Here is a 24622-nt window from a genome sequence, read left to right as displayed (position 1 = left end):
ACATGTGTTTAGACATTTTTTAAAATAGGTACATCCATTTTTGAATAAATTTGGGATAAGAATTATAAAACGGAGGTAGTGAACTTGTCAATCAGCTTTGTTTTTTTTCTTTCGCAGGGGAGGCGACTACCTTAACTTTAGCTAATGCAACGTCAGCCAGAAAAAGCAATTACTACGTGAAATGGAAGTGCATGGTAGGCGTTGGTCCACCTCCACCGGCTTGCGATCTGCCGTCCCGTCGCCAATGGCTCAAACCTGGAAAACAAAGTCCGGTCATGCCCATCGATCTCAGGCCAATAGCCCACGAGTTCAGAATATGGGCTGGAGGCCCATAGCCTGACTCGTATCTCTCTTTTTTTTCGTAAACGCTTTAAACTCAAGTCTGCGACGCGCCGTCGTCCAATCAGGTTAGGCCCATCCCGACTGGGCTCGTGACCCAGTCCTTCGTCCCCGTGGTCTCAGCCTGGTAAAGGGTAATGTCGGCTCACCGTAAGTTCTGCATTCGGCTATATCCCTGGGCCGGTCCATTCTCTCCCAGCCGAAGATGTCGTGGGGCCAGTGTTTGTCGTGGACTGGACGACCCTCTATTTGTCTCCGGTAGGGTTTAGTCATCCAGTCCATAGGGGCGGAAGCTGGGCCGGTCCGCCCGTGAGCAGCTTACGGCCCACATCTAGGATAAAAAAAAGAAGCAACAGACCAGCACCGTCCTCTCTCTCAAATTTTGTTTTTTACAGCGAAGCACTCGCTCCGCTGGAAAAAAGAAAAGAAAATAAAACCTCAACATGTCAACCGAGGTGCTCAGATAAACTTATCCATCATCATCGCATGGACGGAATCATGGAATTCTCAGTGAACTGTGCCTAGTCGCGTTTGCAGATCTACTGAGGGGAGCAAGTAGAGCTGTAAAGTCGTCGTAGAGATCGATGGAGAAAAACAAAAATAAACAGGAATTGCAGTCATGTGTGCCTCCGCCCTTTTACAAGTGCAACTTGCACGAAGAGCCGCCTCGGATCCCATTTGCCAATGCCACAATCATACTATCTTCTTACACTAATTAATCTTCAGATCGATGCATCCACCTCAACTGACTCGACCATGCCCAAACGAGAATGTGAGATCGTCAGAGCCCAAACGACAGGAACTTCGCTCACTGCTCCTCTTTTTTCTTAACAAGATAACAAAACAGAATAATCCAATCGCCAATAAAACAAGTCAAGAAAATAGATCGGTTGGTGCATAATCTCAATCAAAATGATCAATCAAATGGCTGGATGCACATTCTAAAACCCATCCTAAAAACGGAACCAACATAATGTCGGTCCTCCTGCCACCCCTATCCAGCATACGCATCGTGCTTCTCGCGTCTCAGCTAGCGCGCTCGGCGCTCCCCACCTCGCTAATTGCAAACCCCTCACCAACCTCGCTAATTGCACACTTAATTCTCTCATGCCCACAGAAGCCGTTGCCGTTGTCCATTTCATCCGCCTCACTCCCTGACAGCACTCATTCGACCCGCTCCAATCCTCCAATTCAGTGCGCGCGTCACTACAAAACAGCGTCACTAGCTTAGCAGCATTGCTCAGCCATGGCGGGCGAGCGGCCGGTCGTCGCTCCTGGCGTAGTAGTGCTGCTCTTGTGTTGCCTGGCGGCGCCAATGGTGCGCGGCGGCGGCGGCGGCGGCGGGGTTCAGCACAACATCACGTCGTTCCTGAACGGGCACCCGGAGTACAAGCTGTACAACAAGTACCTGACGGAGACCCGGGTGTGCGACGAGATCAACGCGCGGGCGGCCGTGACGTGCCTCGTCCTCAACGACGGCGCCATGGCCACGCTGGTCGCCGACGCCGGCGAGTCGTCCCTGGCCGGCATCAAGGCGGCGCTGCGGCTCCACTCGCTGCTCGACTACTGGGACACCAAGAAGCTCCGTTCCCTGACGACCACCAACCTCACCGACACCTTCTTCCAGGCCGCCGGGGACGCCATGGGCACCGTCAAGATCGCCAAGCTGGACAGCGGCGACTTCGGGTTCGCGTCCGCCAACAAGGGAGCCAAGTTCGACGCCACGCTCGTGAAAGCCGTGAAGCAGACGCCGTACGACTTTGCCGTGCTGGAGATCTCGGCGCCCATCGAGTTCGACGGGCTCTTCGACGTGCCGGACGCCGCGAACTTGACCAGGCTGCTAGAGAAGGCCGGGTGCAAGCGGTTCGCGGCGCTCGTGGCGGGGAACCCCGGCGTGCTCAAGGCGTACCAGGCGGCCATGGCCACTGGGCTCACGCTGTTCGCGCCCAACGACGACGCGTTCGTGGCCAAGGCGGGAACGCCGGACGTGGGGAAGATGGAGAAGGATGACCTCGTGCGGCTGCTGATGTACCACGCGGTGCCGGCGTACGAGCCCAAGCCGTCGCTGAAGCTGGTCAAGGCCGGGGCAAGGCCGCTGCGCACGCTGGCGTCCACGGCGGCCGGGGAGTACAATGTCACCGTGGTGGCGCGTGGCGATGACGTGTCGCTGGACACGGGCGTCAGGAAGTCCAGGGTGGCGGCCACGGTGTTGGACGAGGTGCCGTTGTGCGTGCTCACGGTGGACAGTTTGCTGATGCCCGTGGAGCTCTTTGCTGACGCGCCGATGCCGGCGCCGGCCCCCGCGCCGGCCATGGCGCCCGCGGATGCGCCGCTGGGCTCTTCTTCTTCTTCGCCTCCGGCGCCGCCGCCTGCCGACGCGCCGTCGGAGGTTGCGGACCACAAGGCCAAGCACGTCAAGTCGACTGCAGCAGCATTGCGCTCGATCGGCGCGGTCGCCGTGGCCTTGTGTTCTGTCGTGTTCGCGTCTCTGCTGTGAGGAGGAATTAAGCGAGTTAATTCCTCGTGAGCACATCCTTTCCTTGGAGCAGATACGACTTGTTTTCTCTGTTCTTTCATTTTTCTCGTCCCGTTTCGTTCGCCCATTGTTGATTGATTGATTGCACGAGATTGCTGGATCGTCATTTCTCACTGTAATTTGAGCAAGCTGTGGACACTTTGTACATGTTTGTTCCCGTCATGCTGGTTTCACAAGCAGAAATACATTTCCAGAATCCAGAGCAGCCTGGCCATTTTGTGACAGTACTGCTCAGCATGCGTGGTATGAGGCTTCTGCTCCTCTGAGAGCCCCACCGAAGCAGCAAATGCTCATTTGCTGGCATTCACAGACTTGGCTGCCTTGTGCGGTTGTGCCGCTGCCATTCCACTCTCGGCCGGATCCGGATGCGCTGGCGCTGTCAGTTCCTACGGATTCCGATCAATTTTTAACGGACCAAATGACTCAGGACCACCATCTGGTATAAAGAAAACGGCAAGTAGATCCAAATAAAAGAATCTGTAAGAACACACGATAATCTTTCGCCGGAGTATATGATAGTACCTGAGATGAACCATCTTGTACACCAAAAGCTGCGTGATGATTATGAACTGACTTACCGATCCGAGAAAGGAACAATAAAGCCGCAATAATAATGCCAAAAAGTAACAGGCACCAGTACTTCCTGAAACGGTGGAAGTAATCAAGGACCAATGTCCTGAACTAGTACTCATCATCACTAATATTTACACAATAAGTTGCATATATCCAATTACAATCCCTTGTGTTGCAATTTTAACAGAAAGGTGATACATTTTCATAACCTTATGAAGCTGTAATCACAAGAAATATACTACAGTACTATATACCCTGTGGAATATTTACAACCTGAGCACGCTGAAATATCAGATCTTGAAAAATTGCAGGCATTTGAGCACAAGGACTAAGTTAGTCTATGTTGCGAGAGGCCTGTTCCTTCTTCTGACCGCCAAGAATTCGGGAAATTTGTAGTCCTCTACTGAACGCTTGGTTAAATAGCATCCGTGTCTGGAACTCAGAAACAAAAGGGAACCATGCCAGAACGGTAATTGGTGTAAACAGAAGCACCCCCATAATTACCTCATATGCCCGTGCAAGGGCACGAACAGATCCCCATAACCCTACTAGCCGAACAAGAGGCTTGCAGGCTTGAGCGATCTGGAAGTGACAAGACAATGGTAAGAAACTCACTGAAGCAAACAAGACAGCAAGCATACTGTTATAATAACAAAGAAGCATATGTAGTAGATAAAGACAGACCAGTAGTATTCCCCATCCGGTAGGCAAGAATGCCAGGAAGCAAACAAGTATGTCCCGTATAGTCATGTGAAGAAGTACTATCGACACAACCAGAATAGCAGCGAATGAGACAAATATCAGAAACTTCAGCAGACGGAAGAATAGCTGGAAATTCGCACTGAATCTTCGTCTTCCGACAGAAACGGCCTGGGAAGAGTCGAAGCAATTCAGGAGAGAGATTTAGCAAAGAAAAAAGAAATAGATATCCGACATTAACAGGAAAGTGCTGTTGTGCTTAAACATCGTATTGCACGATTGATGTTTTGTGAAAAACCAGACATTCTTTCTTACCTTCATAATAAGCAACGCCACCAAAATTACGAGCCATGAAATTAGGTATACCTGGAAATAACAAATTGAAAACATTTAAAGACCCACCCAACAACGTAGCACAATCAAGATGCAGATTTCAACAGAATGAAAAGCATACCAGGATACTTTTGTTGTTCTGAGTGATATTTAAGTGGTAAACAAGGCCATACTGATATATGAAAAACCGGAGGGACAAAATTATCTCAACAAAGATTCCAATTGTTCCTGAATACTTCAGATGTTCCTGCTCTATCTCCCACCAGGATTCCCAGCTCTTTTCTGGTGACACACCAATCCCACCACGATTGCTGATCCACTTATTCCAATCCGACCAATCATCCAAAATTTTCGCCCACTCAAATCCCGAGGGGTTGAATAGAAATGGTGCAAATAGCCATGTCAACACAAGGAACCACATGGAGAACGTAACAAAAATATAGGCAATGGTTGAGCGGTAAGATTGACCAAATAGTTCATAAACAATGAGCAGAATCATCAATTCGATGCCTTTAACAAAGTGGCTGCGAGAATACAGCCTGTAGTTTTCTCCAAACTTAGCATGAAAGACAACAAAGCCCCTACCAGTACTTCTGTACTGAGCACCTCCATGAAGCAGCATACGTCCATAGTAGTGAGTCTTAGTGCCAAGCGAAAATGTAAAGAACACAGATGCCAATTGCAGGTTCATCATTATAAATTCACTCAGTGCCTTGCCAAATCCTTTTTCAAGGCCAATTTCCATCATCATGGGCAGGGCCATCAGAAAACCAAGCTGAACAAGAGATTGTGAGGCAAGAGCAACCTGAAGGGCATGATTATGGCTGAATTTCCGTTGTGTTGAAAGCCCTTCTTCAAGTCCACTGAGAGCGAGATAAAGGCGTCCATACAGAAATACATAAACTGTGACAACTGTCAACTGAGAGGAGTAAAAGTTGTTAAAAAAACTATATTTCATTCACCAATATACTCCAATTGCAAATACAAGTCGTTTAAGCTTTGGCAAATGTAATATCTACATGAATCAATAAGTGGATAATATAAATGAGACAAATATGCCCCTAAAGTTGTAGAACCCATATTTAGAGAGAAGTTTGTAGAGCTAAAATAACTAATATTTGCAATTGAGGGATAATAATCAACACAAACTGATCATACCAATGTACTGAAATAAAACCCCACGGTTGTGAAATAGCATGAAAGCATCCTGAAGAAATCGAACCGGTGCCCAAGCCGGTAGATGTCACGGCTAAGAGTCTGTTCACCATTTCCATTTGCCACCTTGGCCTCAAACTTGGAGATCTGATTTAATCCTACATCTCTTCCCTTACCAACTTGCACATATTCGTGATGTGTTACATTGCCTCCACGGAGAGTTGAGTTATAGCCTGAAATATTGAAGACCAAGAGGAATAATATATACTGTATCAAAAATAACTTGCCACTCCATCGGGATCGAAGAAAACATAAAGATTACTCCCCCTAAAGACCAATTGGAGCATTTTCAATCACTAGATTAAATCATAAAGAAACAAACCTGCGAAAATATCTTCACTTAAGTTGATACTCCTCGAGGCCTTACTGACACCACCTCTTGTTAGATGGAAAAGCCTATCAAATACATCTGGGTGCCCATAGTGGAACCGAACCCTAGAAATATCCAGTAATAACTTTAGATGCAGTCCGAAAATGAATTATTTGAACATTAGGTTATGAAACTTAGTACAAAATAGGATATTGCACGATATATGCAGAAAATATGTTAACCATTCACTCCCCAGTTTGCAACTGAATCGACTTTTGCAAGGCATTGCCTTGAGGCCGGTTATCTTGTTATAGTTGTTTGGTTCAATAGTACCAGAGGCTCAATAGTACAAGAAGTTATAGCTCAAACTGAATTTCAACTTAATTAGCAAAAGGCTCTCTGTTTCCAGGCATACATGGAGCTTGTTATCCGTATAATAGTACAGAGTACATTGTTCTATTCTTGCTCATACTTAAATATAGAAAATGGAACAATCACTAACAATCTAACATTACTACATTGCTTAAAATGGGCAATATGCTCTTCGACACGGCCTCACATCAACAAAGTTGACAAGGCAGGTCATTTGCAGGCTTAGCCTTTTTTTTTCTGAGATTGATAACATTGCACAAATGTGTAAGCAGTTGTGATAGTGAAATAGTTAAACAGGAAGAGCTGAAGAGGACTCACTTGAGAGGGTTTGCAAGCAACCGTTGCCCAATAGTCACAAAACTGTGCTCCTGGTTTGACATAAACCATGCAAGGGAAGAAACACTGCATCATTGAAGAAAAGAGAACTGTAAGAAGGTGCATAACAAACACAAACTGAAATCTCAGTTGTGCACTACGCTAGTAATCAACCTGCCAGTAAAAATGTGCTCCCTAACTCCAAGTATAGATGGATGCCGAACTCCATGTTCTGTAAGGAACTCTTGAAGCAAGTTCCTCATTTTAAGTGCTTCTTCCATATAGTTATCCTACGAAATTAAAGGCATCAGGACAAGTAAATGAATTTGAATAAATCATTACCACTACTCCCTCCGTTCCTAATTAATTGGCACCGGCTGTTTTGCAAAGAAGCCCCTGTAAATTTCCGAAATAAACCTGCAGTCCAAGTTCTATCGGAACTTCTGCAAAAAACCCTGTTGTTTTTCGAAATCAACGCGCAGTCCACGTTTAATTGAAGATGTGGACTGCAGGTTTATTTCGGAAATTACAGGGGTTTCTTTGCAAAACAGCCGGCGCCAATTAATTAGGAACGGAGGGAGTACTTCACAAAACAGAGGCATAAACATGACAGGAGATACCTGGTTCATATCTATGGTTTGCAAACCTTCACCACGGGTGAAAATTATTGCATGATTTTGATTCTCAGGCTTTCCCTCTCCCAACAGTGCAGGGCCTGGAAGTTTTATCCGGTAGATAACCTTGGAGACATAAAAATATGTTCAAATGACAACATTACAGGCTTAACATACAACTGGGGAATGGATGTTTCGATGGAAAGAGTTGAGGCTAACATTTCACACTTGAGCCATTTATATCAACAAAAAAGGGTAATCATCCAGAAATTTTGACATTTGTACGGAAAAGGAGAAATTTCAGGAATAGAAATTGCACCGGAGAGGATTTTTGTACTTGTATAATCAAGCCACTTGAACCATTCGGCATGAATTTCCTTACTGTCGCACCATCAGTTAATGATAGTAAAAAAAATATCATAAAGCATGTTTATAATAATTGGCAAGCTTAGTGACCCTACTTTGGTACACCAGGACAATTTTTCTATCATATGTATCCAACTGGCTAAAACTAGGTTCCAGGATCTAGTAGATTAAATTTCACATTTAATAACCTGTGTCACGCAAGCAGGGTTTATGAAGATTACTGCCAACATTTTCAGTCCCTAGAAGATAGTTGACAATAGCTTATCTGTCCCTTCCTAGTTTCTTTCTTCAAACCTGAATAGCAGTATTCGTGTTTTTATATCTTCCATCATTTGTTTTAGATCCATACTAGTTTCACAAAAAAATTGTGAGTATTTTTGTTCTCTGTGTGCTGCATTATGTTTAGTAAATTTTATTTTATTTTCTGTGCATAACATGATTTTGGTAAACGTTAGCACCATAGCCTAACCAAATTGTACCAAAGTTAGCACCATAGCCTAACCAAATTGAACTATCATTACCTGATCAAGAGTTTGTACTGGATCTGCAGATTCAGAATCCTTAGTTAGGGCAACCTTTACCAAAGTAGAGTAATAAGCTGTCTCTATTTTCTTTTCTCCTACTCTATCTTCCACCTCATCAATATATGCTACACGAAGAGAAGGGTACCTGCCAAATGTAGTTCCAGCAATTGGTTCATATTTCGGAGAGAAACTTTGAGCACAGATGTCATGCCTATAGTATTTAATTATAAAAAAGGGTATATATTGTGTACACTTATGTGAAGTTGTGAACTTTGTGTCTATGCCTTGAAATGCCCAAATATCAGTACATATAGGGGAAAGGATGTGTGTTGTTACTCTGCCCACTTTCATGATCAAATGAGATTGCGTCTGGGAGAAATACATTTTAATACGTGCCACACCTTATCTATTCCACAAATTGCATTGGAAGCGTCAGCTAAGAGACAAATCTAAGTATTCACTGTGATACCTCATTATGGTCTTCTTGCACTATTCCTTTGAGCCGCTTATATTTCTTTTTTGTTTCTCGAAACACAATCTAGTTTGATCATGAAATTTCACAGGGCAACACCAACATTTTGAAAAAATATAACAACTTGTATGCAAATTCATGCAAGTTACCTCAGGATATGCAACATCTAGTGCTATTTCACTACAGCAACTATAAAATGAGTATTCAACTAAATTTTTATCATCTATTGTATTCAGGTACGTGCAAAAAGTTCATTTACGTTCTCATTAGCTGTAATATGTCTTGGGCATTCGGAAGAGCAGAACGCTTGTCATTTCCATATTGCTGGCACGATACCACATAGGTGAACTTCATGTCAGCCAATGCTTCACATTGAGCAAACAAGGACTTCCATTCTTCAGCTGATATTGACTCAGCTGCTTTATATCCTTCCATGAGATCTGTATAGAACCCATGTTAGAATCATTAAACCCATGCTTAAGCTAGTAAGTAGTAACAGTGCGCTTCTAATTACATCACAGCCCTCTTCTTCCCGTTTGGGTTTGGCTGGTGGGAGGGCTGAGCCTATAAAAATAAAAATACTATCGAATATTACCTTCATGTTTGGCCATATCTAGAAATGCTTCAAGAACCAAAGCTTTTCGGTAATACATCATGCCTCTAACTGTTTCAGATCGATCACAAAAGATGAATCAAAATTAAGTATTGTCAGGTAAAATTGAGAAATTGTAGTAGCATTTATTTGAAAACAGTGACACATGGAGCTGAATTCAAGAAATAAATTTAACTGGCAGTACCTGTTCGAGTTAGTGTTTGACCTCTGTATGAAGCCCATAGACGAAGATCCTCCTTCAGTTCTTCATTTTCATTAGGTTCTTCCTTCCAACCAACCCTTTCCTGAAAGTTTTTCCATTCATCTGCATGCATAAGCATAATCATACATATTAAATGTGCGGTTGTTCCAGAATATACTTTATTGTTTTTGACAGGACAAGCAGAAAAATGTTCTTCCTCTTCCTCAACCTGGATAGATTTTTTGTAGGTAGAACAGGGTTGAAACTCCGTCTTCATTTTCCTCCTCAAGCTCTTTTATAGAGAAAAGAACATGCTCATTGTAATACGGTGTCAACGCACTGCACATAGAAAGAAACCTTATCATTGACAACATCAGGTATCCAGACATGTGAAACAAGAACAGATGAAAAGAGAAGAAAGAAGAAGTTAAAAAGCGCCAAGGAAATCTAATCATAATCATTTCAGATTGTGTGCTGTTATACTTATATTTGCAACTTACAAGAGAAAATCGCTTTTTATTTTAGAAAATGGAAGCTTTATTATCCCGGCCTCTGCATACAGAAATAAATTACTAAATTAAATCAATACTCCCTCCGTTCCTAAATACTTGTCGTGGTTTTAGTGCAAATTAGTATTTAGGAACGGAGGGAGTACATTTTACCACAGTTCGAGAAAATAGTGATGCGCAGTGGCGGAGCTTGGAGAAAAATTAAGAGGGGGCCAACACATAAATTAGACAAGATTGTGAGCTATTTTGTTCCTTACTTCCTAACTACCCAAAGTACTAGTAGTGTGCAATGAAACTCAAAAGGAGATTAGTAAAATTAATGTGCAAGTTACATATAAGGACTTACGAAAAGGAAAGCATGTTTCGGACTTTAGGAGCTTCAGGCATATCCATAAACAAAGAATTGGTGAAAAAGGTAAGACGCCTTCTGGCTTCTAGATTTGAAGGAACATCCATGGCAGACTCTTTCACAGTGAGCAGAAGTTCCAACCTATTTACCTGGGGCAAGAATAATATTTTTAGACAACAGGAAAACACCCGAGAAATCCCAGAAACGAGAACGAGAAGAATTATATTAGCAGCAAGCATTAAAAATGGAGCCACTTGGTCAGGGAGTGGTTTGCAGTATAGGAAATACTGCACCTCATGAAAACAAACAACAAACATTCACACTTTTAGAAGTTTCAAACACTTCTTCAATGGTACCTTTTCCGTCCACGCATCTGTGAATTGCAGAGGAAACTTGATAGCTCCAGATGGTTGGAACAACTGATATTCTTGATCCCATGTCGTCGTGCCCTCAGTCCTTCGATATGAACCACCATGACTCGACTCCACAATACTGCCTTGTCATAAAAGAAGCAAAATGATAAACCACAAATTGAAGTTCTTCACAGGATAAGCTCGAAACAGGTAAGTTAGCATGCTACAGTACTTCATCCTCTGTGATATTGTACATGTTTAAAAAAAATTGTACCTAGGAAGTTGGTCCTCCATTATATCTCTTGTTACAATCTCCAGCATATCTTGAAAAATCTTTATGACATAGACCCTGTCCTTATCGTCGTTCTTTTTCTGATATCATTATATCAACAACAAAAGAAAAATAAGTGAAAAACAAGAACAGGGATGATAAGGTGATGTGAGCCTACTAACCAGCATAACTAAAAATAGGCAATTATGAAAAAGTCTAGATCTTTCCTTAATGCATCATGCATGCAGTGCTGGCACAATATTAGGTAAACTGCACACTGGTCGTGGCTTTAGTACCCAACTATGTCGCTACAACGATAAGCCAACAAAGGTAGCCAAAAAAAATCTACAGTAAGCAGAATAATAGTAATTACAATTATAATCCAAAAAATAATAAAGATTGCCGCTCTAAACAGTATTCCTCCGTTCCTAAATTCTTGTCTTGTTTTAGTAAAACTTTCAACTAAAACAACGACAAGAATTTAGAAACGGAGGGAGTAGATGATATAGTTTGTTTGAGATACATAGTTTCGGGAAATATAACCATATTTTTAGTTCTAAAAATGAGGGAAATAAATTGTATCACTCCGACCAATATTACTTGTCATTGATTTAGTACAACTTTGTACTAAATCTGCGACAAGTAATACGGGTCGGAGGGAGTACCAGTTTCAGCAATTAGTTAGAAAATATAAAAGATCCATATGAAATGATGGAACTTTGTTCTTTCAACAATTGAAAATAGAGAGAACTATGTGGTACATACCAAGAATTTTACCAATTCAACAAACTTATTGTAGAGATCTGGGAGGGAATTCATATTCAAATCTGTAATAACTTTGTCCTCAGCAATACACTTTTCAACCTCCACAAATATAATGTTTATGACCCTGAAAGCAGTATGGAGAAACTGTATCAAGTACACCATGGATCAGGAAACTATTTCTCCAGAGTTAAATAGATAACTAGAACTCATAGAAAAAGGTATAGAAGAGATACCCTTTCTCCTGTTCACCCTGTACAAGATCATTGATGATGTTCTTAAATGATGCATAGCATTCTTTAATTGCACATCTAAAATAATAATCATTTTCAAGCCTCTTTTTCAGGTCACGGTCTTTTCCATTGCTATCTTTAGCCATGTCAACAGCTATCGGGACCTGTCCGTTCACATTGATCAAAACAACATAAATATAGGGCAATGAGATTACTTCTCATAAATTAGAAAAAATACGTAAAAAAGTAAGACAAGAGAAGAACCATGCTGGCAAGCAAAAATGGAGGCCATTGCATGACATCAAGACCCTGATCAGCCACATATGGAACAAGGAGCAGCTCCTTCTCCCTATGTTAAAAATTGGAAACTGGCTTAAGGGCAGAAAACAAAAGGAACAAGATATAAATGCAGTTGGAAACAAATCATCTATAAAATCCAGTCACCTGTTGTCTATAAGGTCTTCTTCTCGAAAGCTACTGACAATTTCATTCCACATCTGTGCAAATCTTGCAGCTAGCTTCTCCTTGTCTGCATTCTTCATCTAAAATGTTGTATCATAACAATATATTTCATAAATTAGAAATTTTTAACAATAAAGTGCGAGAATGTGGCAAACATATATAAAAGGGAAATATGAGTACCTCATTGGAACGGTTGTGTAAATAAGACTTTAGACCTCTCTTCCGTCTTGCACCAGATGCTTCAACCGGAACTAGACAATCATTAAGGGCAAAAGGTATTGAATCAAAGCGAGATCTCAGCATTCCGAGGGTGCGGATCTGTCTTGTCCAGAAAAGGAAAATGTATATGTAAATAGTTTCTTTTAAGAAACTGCAATCATTCATATAAAACTCAGAAGGTGGTTATGTAACCATAAATAAAAAATCCATTACTGAGAATAATTCTTTTTGAATTATAAATAGACATGAGTGAACAGTTAAAAAAAATAACCTCTCCAAGTCGTTGGAAAGCACCATAAATTCCGCCAAGTAGTGTGGAGAAGATTGTATACCAAATTTGTGTGTCCATGAAATATACCTGGAAAGCAAACAAAATGCACACAATCATTTTAGTCCTTTCTACTGCACAGATGCAATTATCATACAGTGGAAGTTCCTACTTTCCAAAATCATTTACATGGTTATAAATAGGTATTCAAAATTTCAAGAAAAAAAAGGAAAATAGTGTACCAAAATGATTGGGGCCCAAAGAGCAATCACAACACCAATGTTTCCTTTCGCTGCATAATATAATGTAAGAATGTTACAAACAAATATATACTACATACTACACACACACACGCAATTAAATCTGCATGACGATCCTATGATACCTCTCGGGAAAAACTCATGCCACTGGAAATGAGTTATAGGGAATTTCATGATATCCTTGGTAGGTACAACAAGAGGCTTGATCTAGAAGAATAAGTGAAACAATTGAGTTGGCGATACAGTTAGTTCAAATGACTATTTATTTAACAAAGTAAACTAAAAAATAATAAGATTAAAACCTACATTGCTTAAGAATCAATTAGATTAGAATACTTCCTAAACTTCAAAATGTAACTACACTTTATTGGGATATGTCGTTTCCCTTTTCTATCTTATTAGGCGAAAATTTTCAGATAAATAAATTATCTACCGCATAAATCTAAAACTGCACTACAGGTTCTTCAAATTTTAGTTGTAGCAAAGTGCAGCTTATGTAATCCTTTCCTTCTAACCCCCACCCTCATAAGTAAAAAAATTGAAAAGTTATATATACTGCCGTAGCCTCTCCTACAGTTTTTCTTCAAAAGAAGTGATGATTATGTTGCTAAACTTGGAAGGTACCTAGACTTGTTGTAAGATTCCACTTAGGGCGTGTACAATGGGGTGAAGTCAGCCTTTTCTTAGCGATGCAACATGGGATAAAATCTGACGTGGAAGAGAGAGAAATGAAAAAAAAGGCACAAGCCTTCTCTTAATTAAGAGATGATCTCTTCACAAGAATGATAAGGCAAATTTCCCGCTGTACTAGATTTCATCTTTTCTTAGCTTTTATTTAGTTAATTTTATTCATCTAAGCATTAATTCTAAGATATGATACTAAGAGATGACCCATTGTACAACATGTTTTGTTGTCTTTTCTAATTGACATGGAACAGCAAAGATAAGGCAGTCTTATCAACCATTGTACATGCCCTTAGGTTCATAAACAACTTATGTCATGCAGGTCACTTAGTTTGAATCTTACAACAAGTCTACGTATCTTCCAAGTTTAGCAACATAAAACTTCCATCATTTATATCACAAAGCAATAGGCAATTCACCTAAGTTTTGTTACAGCGTGACTCTCCATCACATTCAGTAAGCATGTATGTAGTTTTAGCCTAAGCTCACCATACGAAAAAATTGACTAGGCAAAATTTTGGTCATGGTTTTGCTTGCCCAAGAGTTGGCCAACATTGGCAAGAAATATGAACTAGATTTGACAAAGAGGCATTGGCTTGTCAAAATTTTGGCAACAAACCAAATGAAGACCAATATTTAGGCCATGACCAAAAATTTGGTATGGAAGTTAGTTTTCCAAAAAAGAATTTGTAAATAAAAAATGTAAAATTACTTCAATTACCTCCAGGTGGCCAAATACAACTGCGTTCAACTACAAACATGTGTAAGTGGTTTTGGCTGAACGATATTGACATAAACAAAGACAAATAGGTCATTTGTACGTAATTACCTCCACATAGTAGCTAAATACAAGCTTTGTCAGAAGAAGAGCAACCCAGAACATGGTGTACCTGGAAACACCAAAACAAGAACCATGTTTCAGTATACAACCTTACGGTTACATTTTTACAGTAACTAATTATCATGGATTCAGTATATAGTGAACAATAATGTAAAGACATATGTGCTCTTACATGAAAAGTGAGAAAGCGCTTTCATGCATTCCCCTACCAACAAATAGGCGAGGCTGCAAAACAAATATCAATTTCACTCTAGAGCTCTTCTAAAAAAAATTGTAGTTGAAGAGGGCATGTGCCTCTATATAAGCACTCAAAGGAAGTATATAAATGAAGTTCTTTTTCTAGAATTATTTTCTTATTGGGTTCACATAATATAATTTTGGATAAATTAAAGTTAAACAATAGCACACATTTAAGTGGTCATCAGTAAAATTTACTCAAATGCAAATTACCTGAGACCACCACATGATCAATCTCATGGGCTTGAAATCTGAACCTTCGAGTTTCCGGCGTAGAATTGGAAAAACAAAAAGGACAGCAGCTAGCATACTGGGTGCTAAATATACTACTACTGCAATGACAAAGAGCGACGGGTGATCTTGACCATTTCCGAACCAGTGTTTGATGGCCCTAATAATTCCCTTTGGATTCTCCCAGGTGTATGCATATGTAACTGGCAGCAATACCACCCACAATGCTGCCAATGTGAACTTCAGGACATATCTCAGCTTGACTGCAAATTCCATTGTTCTCCTAGCCCTCCAATTAAAGATTATGTCAACTGTAGCTGTAAATACCAACAAGTATCTAAATTACAGCTGACCTTGAACAAACAACATAACAACCATGAAAGGGCAGTATTACAGCTTTATGCTCACTGAAATGTTGAACTTCGTTTCATAGCGAATATTCATGTGTATAACTTCTGTCCTGATATATTCCTTGATCATTTCTAAATAAAAACTTATGTATTCATGCCCAAATAACAAAAAGGATATAGGGGTAGTTTAGGGACGCAAGCGGGATCCTGCTTCTAGGTCACTAGAAGCTTGCAAGTCCAAAAATTTGCTCAAAAGTTGACTTGAAGATTTGGAGGTTGGCCTAGAAGTGGCACATATGCGGGATCCTGCTTGCATCCCTAGGGTAGTTTACTCTGTTCTGTATTTAAAAGAAATTGTTATACTACCACAACACTGGTCATGCTTGTCTTGTGGGAGATTTGGGAAGAACACACTACGAGTGTTTTCCAAACTTCAGCACCATGCCGTCTGTGCTTTAACCAAGATCAAGGATGAGGCGAGTTTTCGCTTGCAGCCGATATTAATCACCTAGGAGTTCTTACGTCGTTAGGATATGCTTTTGATCTTCCTTTTTTTCCTTCCTTATATATTGACTTACTCATAAATTCCTTATTCAATGGAATGGGGAAAAGTTTTTGCCTTTCGTTAGAAAAATGTGATATTCTACATGGCCAATTACATCTACGGATTCCTAAGGGTTGAAACATGTACGAAAAGGGCAAAAAAGAATACTACACTCTTAGCACTCGAAGAGAAAGGGTGTGGAACGCATATGGTATTAAAGAATTAAAATTTGGATGGGAGATAAAAACATAAATAATACTCCCTCTGATCCTAAATTCTTGACTCAAATTTGTCCAAATATGGATGTATCTATTCTTAAAAAACGTCTAGATACATGTAATATTTCGACAACAATTTAGGATCGGAGGGAGTATAAAGGAAAAAGAATGAAAGCCACTATAGCAAGTTTGTACCAAGATTACATACCTTGTCCGAGATTTAGTATAGAAGAAGTGATAAAAATGCTCAAGGTCTCCTTGAAAACCAGAGGATCAAAAATATTACCTAATGAACCTCCTTCACTCCAAGCAAGAATTACCATAATCTTGCATAAAGAGATCAACAAGCATATAAAAAACTAAAAATAGTACTTCAGCTAAGATAGCTTGTTCAAGTGCCGTCAAATACTTAATTCATTTCCGCAAAAAAAACTCAATGCATTTGTCTCTTCAAAAGTATGCAGGAAATGTTGGTCCTGAAATCTGCAAGGTCGGGAAATTAACATCAAGATGGGAAAAAAATACCTGAAGAGCTAGAATAAAGAAGTTCCACATTCTATCAAAACTCCTGAATATGTGCCAAAATGAGCGTAGCTCAACAAAATTGACCTTCCCTTTCTGCTTATCAGCTCTTGATGTGCTCTGCAAATAGATAGTAACACAAGCTGTTGTTGTACCCCAAAGAAGTAAGGACATGACATGATAAACTAAGATAGATCTTAAAAGCGAATAAATTTGTATATGACACTGCTCAACCTTGAAAAGGTTTATATGCCACTGTTCAACCTTGAAAAGGTTTATATGCCGCTGCAAAGGTTGGCTCATTTTTAGGACACTGCAATAGCTCATCTGGAACTTCCAAAGGAAAAAGAACTTATTTTGATTTTATATGTCAATACTGTTACATTCAGTGAGTTTTCTCAATTATCCTTTTAGAACTAACCAAGGATACCCCGCATAACTTCTCCAGAAATATCTTATCGATGCACAACCTTGAATCCAAAATCCCTTGAATCGCAAAAATCCCAGTCCACCTAGAGCCCACCACAACCTCCATCTGCAGGCACCCCAGATTCTGGTCTGTCAATATTGTTGGAGTCAGCGCCGCCTGTGACCGAGAAGCCGGTGATGGTGCTGAGCAGGTCAAGATCCGGGTTCAGCTTCGTCAATGCCAACTCCAGCTGGACTCAACGGAAACAGTAGTGTTCTCCGCCTAGACTCATGCAATCTCCCGCCCACTTACCTATACCAGTATCCATGGCACCTGTGTGCACTTCCCATAAATATACGTGTGCACATATGTCCCCATGTATCTCTACTACATTCATCAAGTTTTTCATGTTTTAGGAAACTCCAAGGTGTGCATCTCTTGCAATTGCGATCACTTGTGCCAGATCTGTGCAATGCTACTCTATATGAGTTGGAGGGGTACCGTAATCTTTTCACACAAAAAAGTACTAACACCGAGGAAAGACTGGCTGCAGTAGCATACAAAATTCCAAAGTTGTCTTGGCAGTAGCATAAAAGCTAAGTCAGCATTTGCAATGGCATACAATTTTTTTCCAAGGTTTAGCAATGACATATGCAAAACATTTCCTTACTATAACGAGCTTACTTCATTTCTTTCATCTGGTGGATTTAAAGGTTGACTGAAGAAATCAGCATCAGCTCGCATAGGCCAACCTAGCCGAAAGCAGTCTGCAGACCTGCAACCTCAAAAATATGATATCTGCAACGCAGGGGGTATAAACTATAGGGTCATACAACATTAATACCAGAAATATTCATTCAGATCATCATAGTTTCTCCACTGAGAATGATTTCCTTTTTGTCTTTTGCTCCTTTCAACTTCCTGAGAATAATATTGAAATACTTAGCAACTGAAGAAGCAAAGACACAAGCGAGACAAATCTTTTGACGGTTGAGAGAAAAGTTTACCTTTGCAATGGTAGAGTAAATTGGAGTAACAACCTTTTTAAGAAAAACTTCTTTCTCGCCGCCATAGGCTGGCTTCACGTATTCGCCCGTCAAGGCACTCACATTTCCAGCTAGCATGCCATACATTTCAAATGCCATCTATTAAACGTATGCAGTAGAATTATCAGCCCCTTGCAAAGATATCATAGTTGACAAATATGCACATGCACATTCTTAAAACTTAAAAATAAATTGCAGTCTTTCATGATGCAAGTACTGAATTCAGCAGGCACTCCATGAATATCATTTATTAGTAAAAAAGGGCAGCCCGGTGCATGTAGCTCCCGCTTGCGCAGGGTCCGGGGAAGGGTCCGACCACTTTGGGTCTTTTGTACGCAGCCTTTCCCTGCATTTCTGCAAGAGGCTGTTTCCAGGACTCGAACCCGTGACCTCATGGTCACAAGGCAACAGCTGTACCGCTGCGCCAAGGCTCCCCTTCGAATATCATTTATTAGTAAGGTTGCAAAATCAGAAGCCTACATGATTGATAATATCCTCACAGAACTGATCATAAAGTTAAATTGAACAGAGCCTGGGTTTTAAAATTATCCAAGTAACAAAATATCACATTCACATAAAGGTGTTTATTTAAACTGATATGGCTGGTTTGTGATTTGCATTTTTAGGTACTGTCGTGTCCTTAACACTACACTTTTCTTTTGCACCAAACCCACAGGTCAAATGGAAATAGGCATAAAGATCTAGGCCTTAGTCAATGCTTAAGAAAAGCTCTGGGTATCAACACAACTGAGTTGATTGGTGACATGTTGCATTTATCCACGTACACAAGGGAACTCCTTTATTTATTGATATTCATCAGAAAAAAAAGTTGAAGGATTTTTGCATATACCCCATAGCAGTGCTAAAAGGAGATGAGGAGCATGAACAAATTGATGACCATGAACCGGAATAGAGTAACCTAATAAATGGTGTTGGGAAAGTGAATGTGACAGTTAACTGTAGAGGAAATTTCAAGGCAGGGAGAACTTCAAGATGAAGAAAGTTATCATTTGTCCACATCATACATGATGATATATGTAGCAAATACATTCTGGCATAAATCTCAAATTTGCAGCTTCACCCCAGATCAGAAGGTACAGACCCATATAGAGTAATTTTCGCTGTTGCACCTCCTGCTGAATTGTTGGCAACCTATTATTGAGAAAGACACAACAGAGTCAGAGATAAGTGGCTAAGGAAATAACAAAAGAGAACATCTCCAAACAAAAAAAATTAAAATACAGAATGAAAATAGAACAAATCAACAATCACAAAGGAACAGTAAGAATTTGTTTAAAAAAAGTTTATGAGCAAGTCACCAAAGGCTACTCTTGCGACCAAGATACTTGCACCACTTCTTGTAGTTCTTAAACAGCTTTTTCATCACTTCAGTCAGCGCATTGTCATCCAACTGCAACGAGAATTGTGGAACATTAGATCTCATATAAGATAAGAAAGGATATCAGCAGGAACAAAAGATAAATGTTTGGAAGCATGCCAAAGGGGAGGAAAAGGAAAAAAAAATCTTCAACCTAGATTTACAGTCAAGAAAAAAAACACCTTTGAATATTCGTCAGTCTTTGGATTTCTTCTTATATGTACGTTAGCAAGAAGTAAAATCAAATGCTCCCTTTGATTAGAAACATTATCTGTCTGCATGTTGAGAAGTAGATGAAACATCAAATACCAGAAAAAAATGTTAAAAGCCAGCATAAACAATATAAAGCCTAAATAAGTTATACAATATAAAAGGAAGTGTAGACTGCCTTTCCTGAAAGCCAAACATAGCTTGTAGCCAATCCAAGAGGTCCTCGTTAACCTTGCGCTCATAACTTTTGGGCATTGGAAGACCTCTAATATTGCGAAGAGCAGCAGCAGCAGCTTTGATCTTAAAAGTTGAGAAAACATCATAAATTACGTCACTTCGACATTTTGAAACCAACATGATACTACGATAAAAAGAAAGGGCATAAAAATGAAACCTCAGGAAATTTCATGACTTCCTGATTGCCGCTGTCTGGATCGAGAGGGAGAATGTTGAAAGGGAGATAGATCTTTGTCTTCTCTTTAACCTTATCAGCCGTTTCCAAGATCTAATGACAAACAAAATCTAATTTGTAACTTCTGCCATGGTGATTAAAGTGCAGCATATAAGAGGGAAGCAAAAGCCTTGTTAGGATATACCTCATGGTCAACTTCAACCGAATGCTGTTGAGTGACTGCTTTTAACACCTCGAATAGAACATTAGCTGTCTGGTATGCTTTGGTAAGCTGAGCACTGCATGCATGAAGAAATTCTCTTGGAAACAACATCAATTGACAAGGAGATCATCAAATAATACAACAGATATGTACCGATCCACTTGGTCAGAAGCATTTTGAAGTGCTTGAATATATTTTTTGTAGTAGTGTCGATAGAAGGTCTGTATTTCCCGTGCGTCACTCTTTTGGGCCCTTCCGGTCAAGGTGGGCACATTCTCCTGATGGAAAAGCAAAATTGGGCCTATTCAACATAAAATCTCAAAACATGGTTGGGCTTTAAGCTCAAACAAGATATTATTATCGCCTAAAAGTTCTCCATGTCATATGATAAAACCTAATCTCTCATAACTCATCTCAAGCACAACGCGAGATTCACTCAAAAGATCATGCAGAATGATGCAATTTTATTAGCATGTGTAGCAAATGTTAAAACATAACACAAACTGGTGAAAGCGATGAAAACTTATACCCTTTCAAGCCGTTGTAGAAGAGCTGTTTTGAATTGTCGGACACCTCGGCCGCTTGAAGTTGGATCTAGTCTGTGGGCCTTTTCGAATGCATAGAATCGACCTATCCATTATTGCAGACATACACGTTAATATGGTTAGGCAGAAAATGCAGCGGAATAATAACGAACCACTACAGCCCAAGAGGATGGACATATACGACTATTATTGTCATCCCTTCCCATGCCATGCCATAATTAGGCAACCAAAATGTCATACCCTCCTTTTAAAGAACATACAACATACATTGACAAAATTTACACTAGAAGACAGTTGTGTTGTGTTAGCAGTATCTGTATAGTACAGTTGCAGATACGCAGATGGCCGGGCTCAGCTTGCAGAGAGGAACAGCTTACAGAGGTAGGCAACCCGGGGATTGGACGCCTCGACCTCATTGGCAACACGGAGGATGGGCGCGATCTCCACAAGCGACGACGGCACCACCTCACTGTCGAAGATGGGCTCGCCGAGGTTCACAGCAGTCTGCGTCCTCAGGATGCGGCGAGGCCCCGGCGGCTGAATCGGCCCGCCACGGGACAGCGTCCGCGACAAGGACGTCATCGCAAATCACTTCCCGTCACACACACCACGCAACCTGGAAACACACAGTTGAGAGTGTCGAGACGGTTCCGGGGCGCACTAGAAGCTTCTAGAAAGGCAGAGGTCGGTGTAAGCATGAATTACCTTGCTGCTCTCGGCACGGCGATTCCACCAATCAATTCGAGGAGCATAAGCGGAATTGAACCCGAAAAAAAAATCTCGCCAACCGCCTGCAAACCGAGCTCTGGACCTAGCCCATGCCAGTGGTTCCCAAACTCCTCAAAGCACCTGGGCACCCGGCATGAATGATAGTACGACACGAGCAGCTCAAGCCGGGAAGTTTCTAGAAGCTTCTGCAGCAACAATAAGAGACGCGGGGGGACGCAGGAGCGGACGCGGACTGGCGGTTACTCACTCCACCTCACAGTCAAAGCCCCGCGCGCGCGCGGAGAAACCCCCACCCAGACTGCCGGCTCTAGAGGCCACCTCGGCGTCCTTCCGTGCCCGACGCAGGACAGCGGAGGTGCGAAAACGCCGCCGGATGCTCCAGGGAGGCGACGCGGGGCGACCGGGCGCACTTTTCCCGCGGGCGAGGTGATCGGCGGGAGGCGGAGGAGGGGGCGAGGGGGGATTTTTTTTGAGTTGGCAGTTGGGAGGGAGAGAAGAGAGCCACTTGGGTGGGGAACGGAGAAGTGAGAAGACGACACCGCTGGTCCAGAAGGATAACGCATTAGGGCCAGAATACGGGGATTATTTACAGGTTCTGCCACTGTGTGTTGAAACGGGGCCAGAGTCGAACCGGGGGCAGCGGAGAAGCTCATGGAAAGGCGGAGCGTTTCGCGTGGTCGGCTGGCAAGCGCACGCACGCCTGGTTGCTTCCTCGGCAGTCCACCGGACGACGGGCAAGTGATTAACTAGTGATTGTGCAGATCGAGTTTAATTTAGGGTGGTTGATCCAATGATTGACGGTCGACCGCGTGTACTAGCCTAAACTGGGTTGCCGTGCTCAATGCATCCGCTCGATGAGAGGGAAAGGTCGACCGTCGAGAAAATATGCCAGGACTGAAAACGAAACGGCGATGCATGGTGTCCAAGGGGAGAGCACAGATCTCTGATTCTGATCTGTACGCTGCAAAACGCTGCCAAGTGTCGTGACCAGGGCGAGCGAGCGACCGAGAAAAGGTGCAGGAATAATCCACGCACGGTTCTTTGCCCCCGATCGCTCGATGTGCTTGCCGTCCTCGAAAGAGTTTCTCGGGCTTTGAAACGCGTTGTTGGCTTGGCTATGATGATTCGATTCGATTGGATTGATTCCGGCCTGAAATGCCGACATCAGATCGCTTCGATGTGCCGGAGAATGTGCATCTCGCTCCACACTTACACCTTGTGCAGATCCATAAAATACACGCGCTTCAGAGGAGGGCACCTCGACTGCACTCCTACTGCCCATAACTGATACGGAGTAAACTCAGTACAGAGCGTACGTACCTGACCAGCTACACTAGCTTGGTCAACCGTGTTGTGTGTATATAGAGATCTAGAGCATAGTTTACGTGCTTCGAGAAATCGTAACTCAACATATAACACGTCACCGGACGGCAAGGGTTCGAAAGCTTCCAAGTGCACAGCAACAGCATCTTGTAGTGCTACAACTGAATTACGATTGCTGCAGATATCAATTCACAAAACCCAGTTGATCCGACGAAAGTGTTGTAAGAAAAGAATTCCTCATTTATCCCATCCCTGCACCACCGGGCACTATCGTCCGTTACATCTATGACATATTTGTGCCCAAAGTAGGCGATGTAAATTTATCCGTTCATGTATCAACAAAGACAAACAAGTTTTCGTCAGCAAGGCTTCACCATGCTCCCGCTCTCTGGAAATGCATGAAAACAACGCGTCTCCTCTAGGAGCAACAGCCAACGAGATCATGACAAACCCGCTGTCGGGTTCGGTATGTCGCTGGACCGGCCTATCGCTTTGGGCTACAGGTTAATGTCAAACGCTGAATACGACACTCTCTCTTTTGTAGCTTTGGGCTACAGGTTAATGACAATTATCGACCGAAGAAGGATAATGATATATTGAGATCGTATCGTCAATAACGAATGAACGAATTGATTTAACCCGGCCGGCAGTTCTCAAGATGTAGTTCGCTATACCTCCGATCCATATTAATTGTTTCAAATTTGTCTAAATATGAACATATCTATACTTAAAAAGTGTTTCGACAATTAATATGGGTGAGTAGTTTTTTTTGGCTTCCCTCTGCAGTCATGTTTTCCTCTTGTCCATCGCGAAGTGGCTGGTTCCTATGCGAAAGAGACGGGACGAGGAGACGATGGCGACGGCTCCACCACCACCATCTCGCTACACCTAACTTTCAGACAATTCTATTTCCGGCGTAGCAAATTTTGCTGCCAGCAGGAAAGAAAGTCTGTCCGTCCGTCCGTCTGAAATTCTGAACCTGCCAGTCGGGAACCCGTGGGTCCCCGTTTCCCTTGATTGAACATTGCACCAGCCGTGAAGGAGACCCCGAAACGCACCCAGAGACTTAAAAGGAGGACCTGGCCGACCAGAGCACACATAATAATCGTACGAGCCTTGACTCGAGGTCATGTTTTACGTGCTGTACTGCCTTAGCCAGGGGGGTTTGCTGGGTGCGGATATAAGGATTGGGATCATATCGGTCACCATTTTATCCTTTAGCCGCCGGCCTTTACCTTCCGGATCTGGTGATGTTTAATCAGCCAGTGGAGGCTCCGCGTCAAAAGTAGAAGAGATAAGAAAGCAGGCGCGCTTAGCTCCTGCAAGAAACTTTCACGAACTGAGTAAAAGAGAACCAGAGACCTTTTTATTTCTGTTGAGCAAACCAGAGGTCATTTTTTGTGATGCACAATTTGGAGCAAGCAACGTAGTAACCACATGCAACGCCGTGTTTGCTTGCGGGCTTTCAAAGGTATCTGTGAGTGTGATACATGTGTTTGTTTTGTTTCTTCGTGTAATTTGGACGTTGGAGCTTGGTGGGTTTCTTCTCTGCGTATCGTTTCCTGAAACTTCAAGTTCAGAAGTATCACCGTC

The 24622-nt window shown here is 42.0% G+C and overlaps 2 protein-coding genes across 2 annotated transcripts; one reads left to right on the top strand and one right to left on the bottom strand.

The window, feature by feature from the left end:
• Nucleotides 1–1313: 1313 nt before the first annotated feature.
• LOC104581894 (fasciclin-like arabinogalactan protein 8) lies at nucleotides 1314–3099 on the top strand. The gene has a single exon (XM_010230971.3). It carries the CDS (start codon nucleotides 1586–1588, stop codon nucleotides 2834–2836), a length of 1251 nt encoding a protein of 416 aa, XP_010229273.1. The 5' UTR covers nucleotides 1314–1585; the 3' UTR covers nucleotides 2837–3099.
• A 416-nt stretch (nucleotides 3100–3515) lies between these two features.
• Nucleotides 3516–22210, bottom strand: LOC100833658 (callose synthase 3). The gene is made up of 43 exons (XM_010230970.3): nucleotides 21683–22210; nucleotides 21355–21593; nucleotides 20962–21062; nucleotides 20586–20710; nucleotides 20415–20508; nucleotides 20213–20323; nucleotides 20002–20118; nucleotides 19791–19883; nucleotides 19550–19641; nucleotides 19256–19382; nucleotides 18192–18329; nucleotides 18029–18105; nucleotides 17869–17959; nucleotides 16779–16895; nucleotides 16462–16579; nucleotides 15124–15458; nucleotides 14846–14898; nucleotides 14662–14722; nucleotides 13274–13355; nucleotides 13131–13180; nucleotides 12892–12978; nucleotides 12582–12719; nucleotides 12384–12481; nucleotides 12204–12288; nucleotides 11943–12103; nucleotides 11710–11833; nucleotides 10948–11045; nucleotides 10677–10812; nucleotides 10318–10469; nucleotides 9692–9801; nucleotides 9466–9585; nucleotides 9264–9332; nucleotides 8928–9108; nucleotides 8194–8341; nucleotides 7313–7432; nucleotides 6867–6982; nucleotides 6696–6779; nucleotides 6018–6130; nucleotides 5639–5868; nucleotides 4602–5399; nucleotides 4463–4513; nucleotides 4133–4318; nucleotides 3516–4030 (listed from the first exon to the last, which is right to left on the bottom strand). Exons 2-43 carry the CDS (start codon nucleotides 21557–21559, stop codon nucleotides 3782–3784), a joined length of 5841 nt encoding a protein of 1946 aa, XP_010229272.1. The 5' UTR covers nucleotides 21560–21593; nucleotides 21683–22210; the 3' UTR covers nucleotides 3516–3781.
• Nucleotides 22211–24622: the final 2412 nt, after the last annotated feature.

The sequence above is a fragment of the Brachypodium distachyon genome, chromosome 1 (assembly GCF_000005505.3).
Source record: "Brachypodium distachyon strain Bd21 chromosome 1, Brachypodium_distachyon_v3.0, whole genome shotgun sequence".
Lineage (NCBI taxonomy): Eukaryota > Viridiplantae > Streptophyta > Magnoliopsida > Poales > Poaceae > Brachypodium > Brachypodium distachyon.
The sequence above is the reverse complement of the archived record's forward strand: the minus strand, read 5'-3'. Positions and strand labels throughout refer to the sequence as shown.

What these genes read in the sequence shown, in the direction of transcription:
- LOC100833658 (XM_010230970.3), bottom strand. Translation starts at nt 21,559, where the DNA reads ATGACGTCCTTGTCGCGGACGCTGTCCCGTGGCGGGCCGATTCAGCCG. An exon ending in TATACTAAATCTCGGACAAG is followed by an intron (nt 15,459 to 16,461) that starts GTATGTAATCTT and finishes TGGTATTTACAG; the next exon opens with CTACAGTTGACATAATCTTT. An exon ending in AAACCATAGATATGAACCAG is followed by an intron (nt 6,983 to 7,312) that starts GTATCTCCTGTC and finishes TTAATTTCGTAG; the next exon opens with GATAACTATATGGAAGAAGC.
- LOC104581894 (XM_010230971.3), top strand. Translation starts at nt 1,586, where the DNA reads ATGGCGGGCGAGCGGCCGGTCGTCGCTCCTGGCGTAGTAGTGCTGCTC.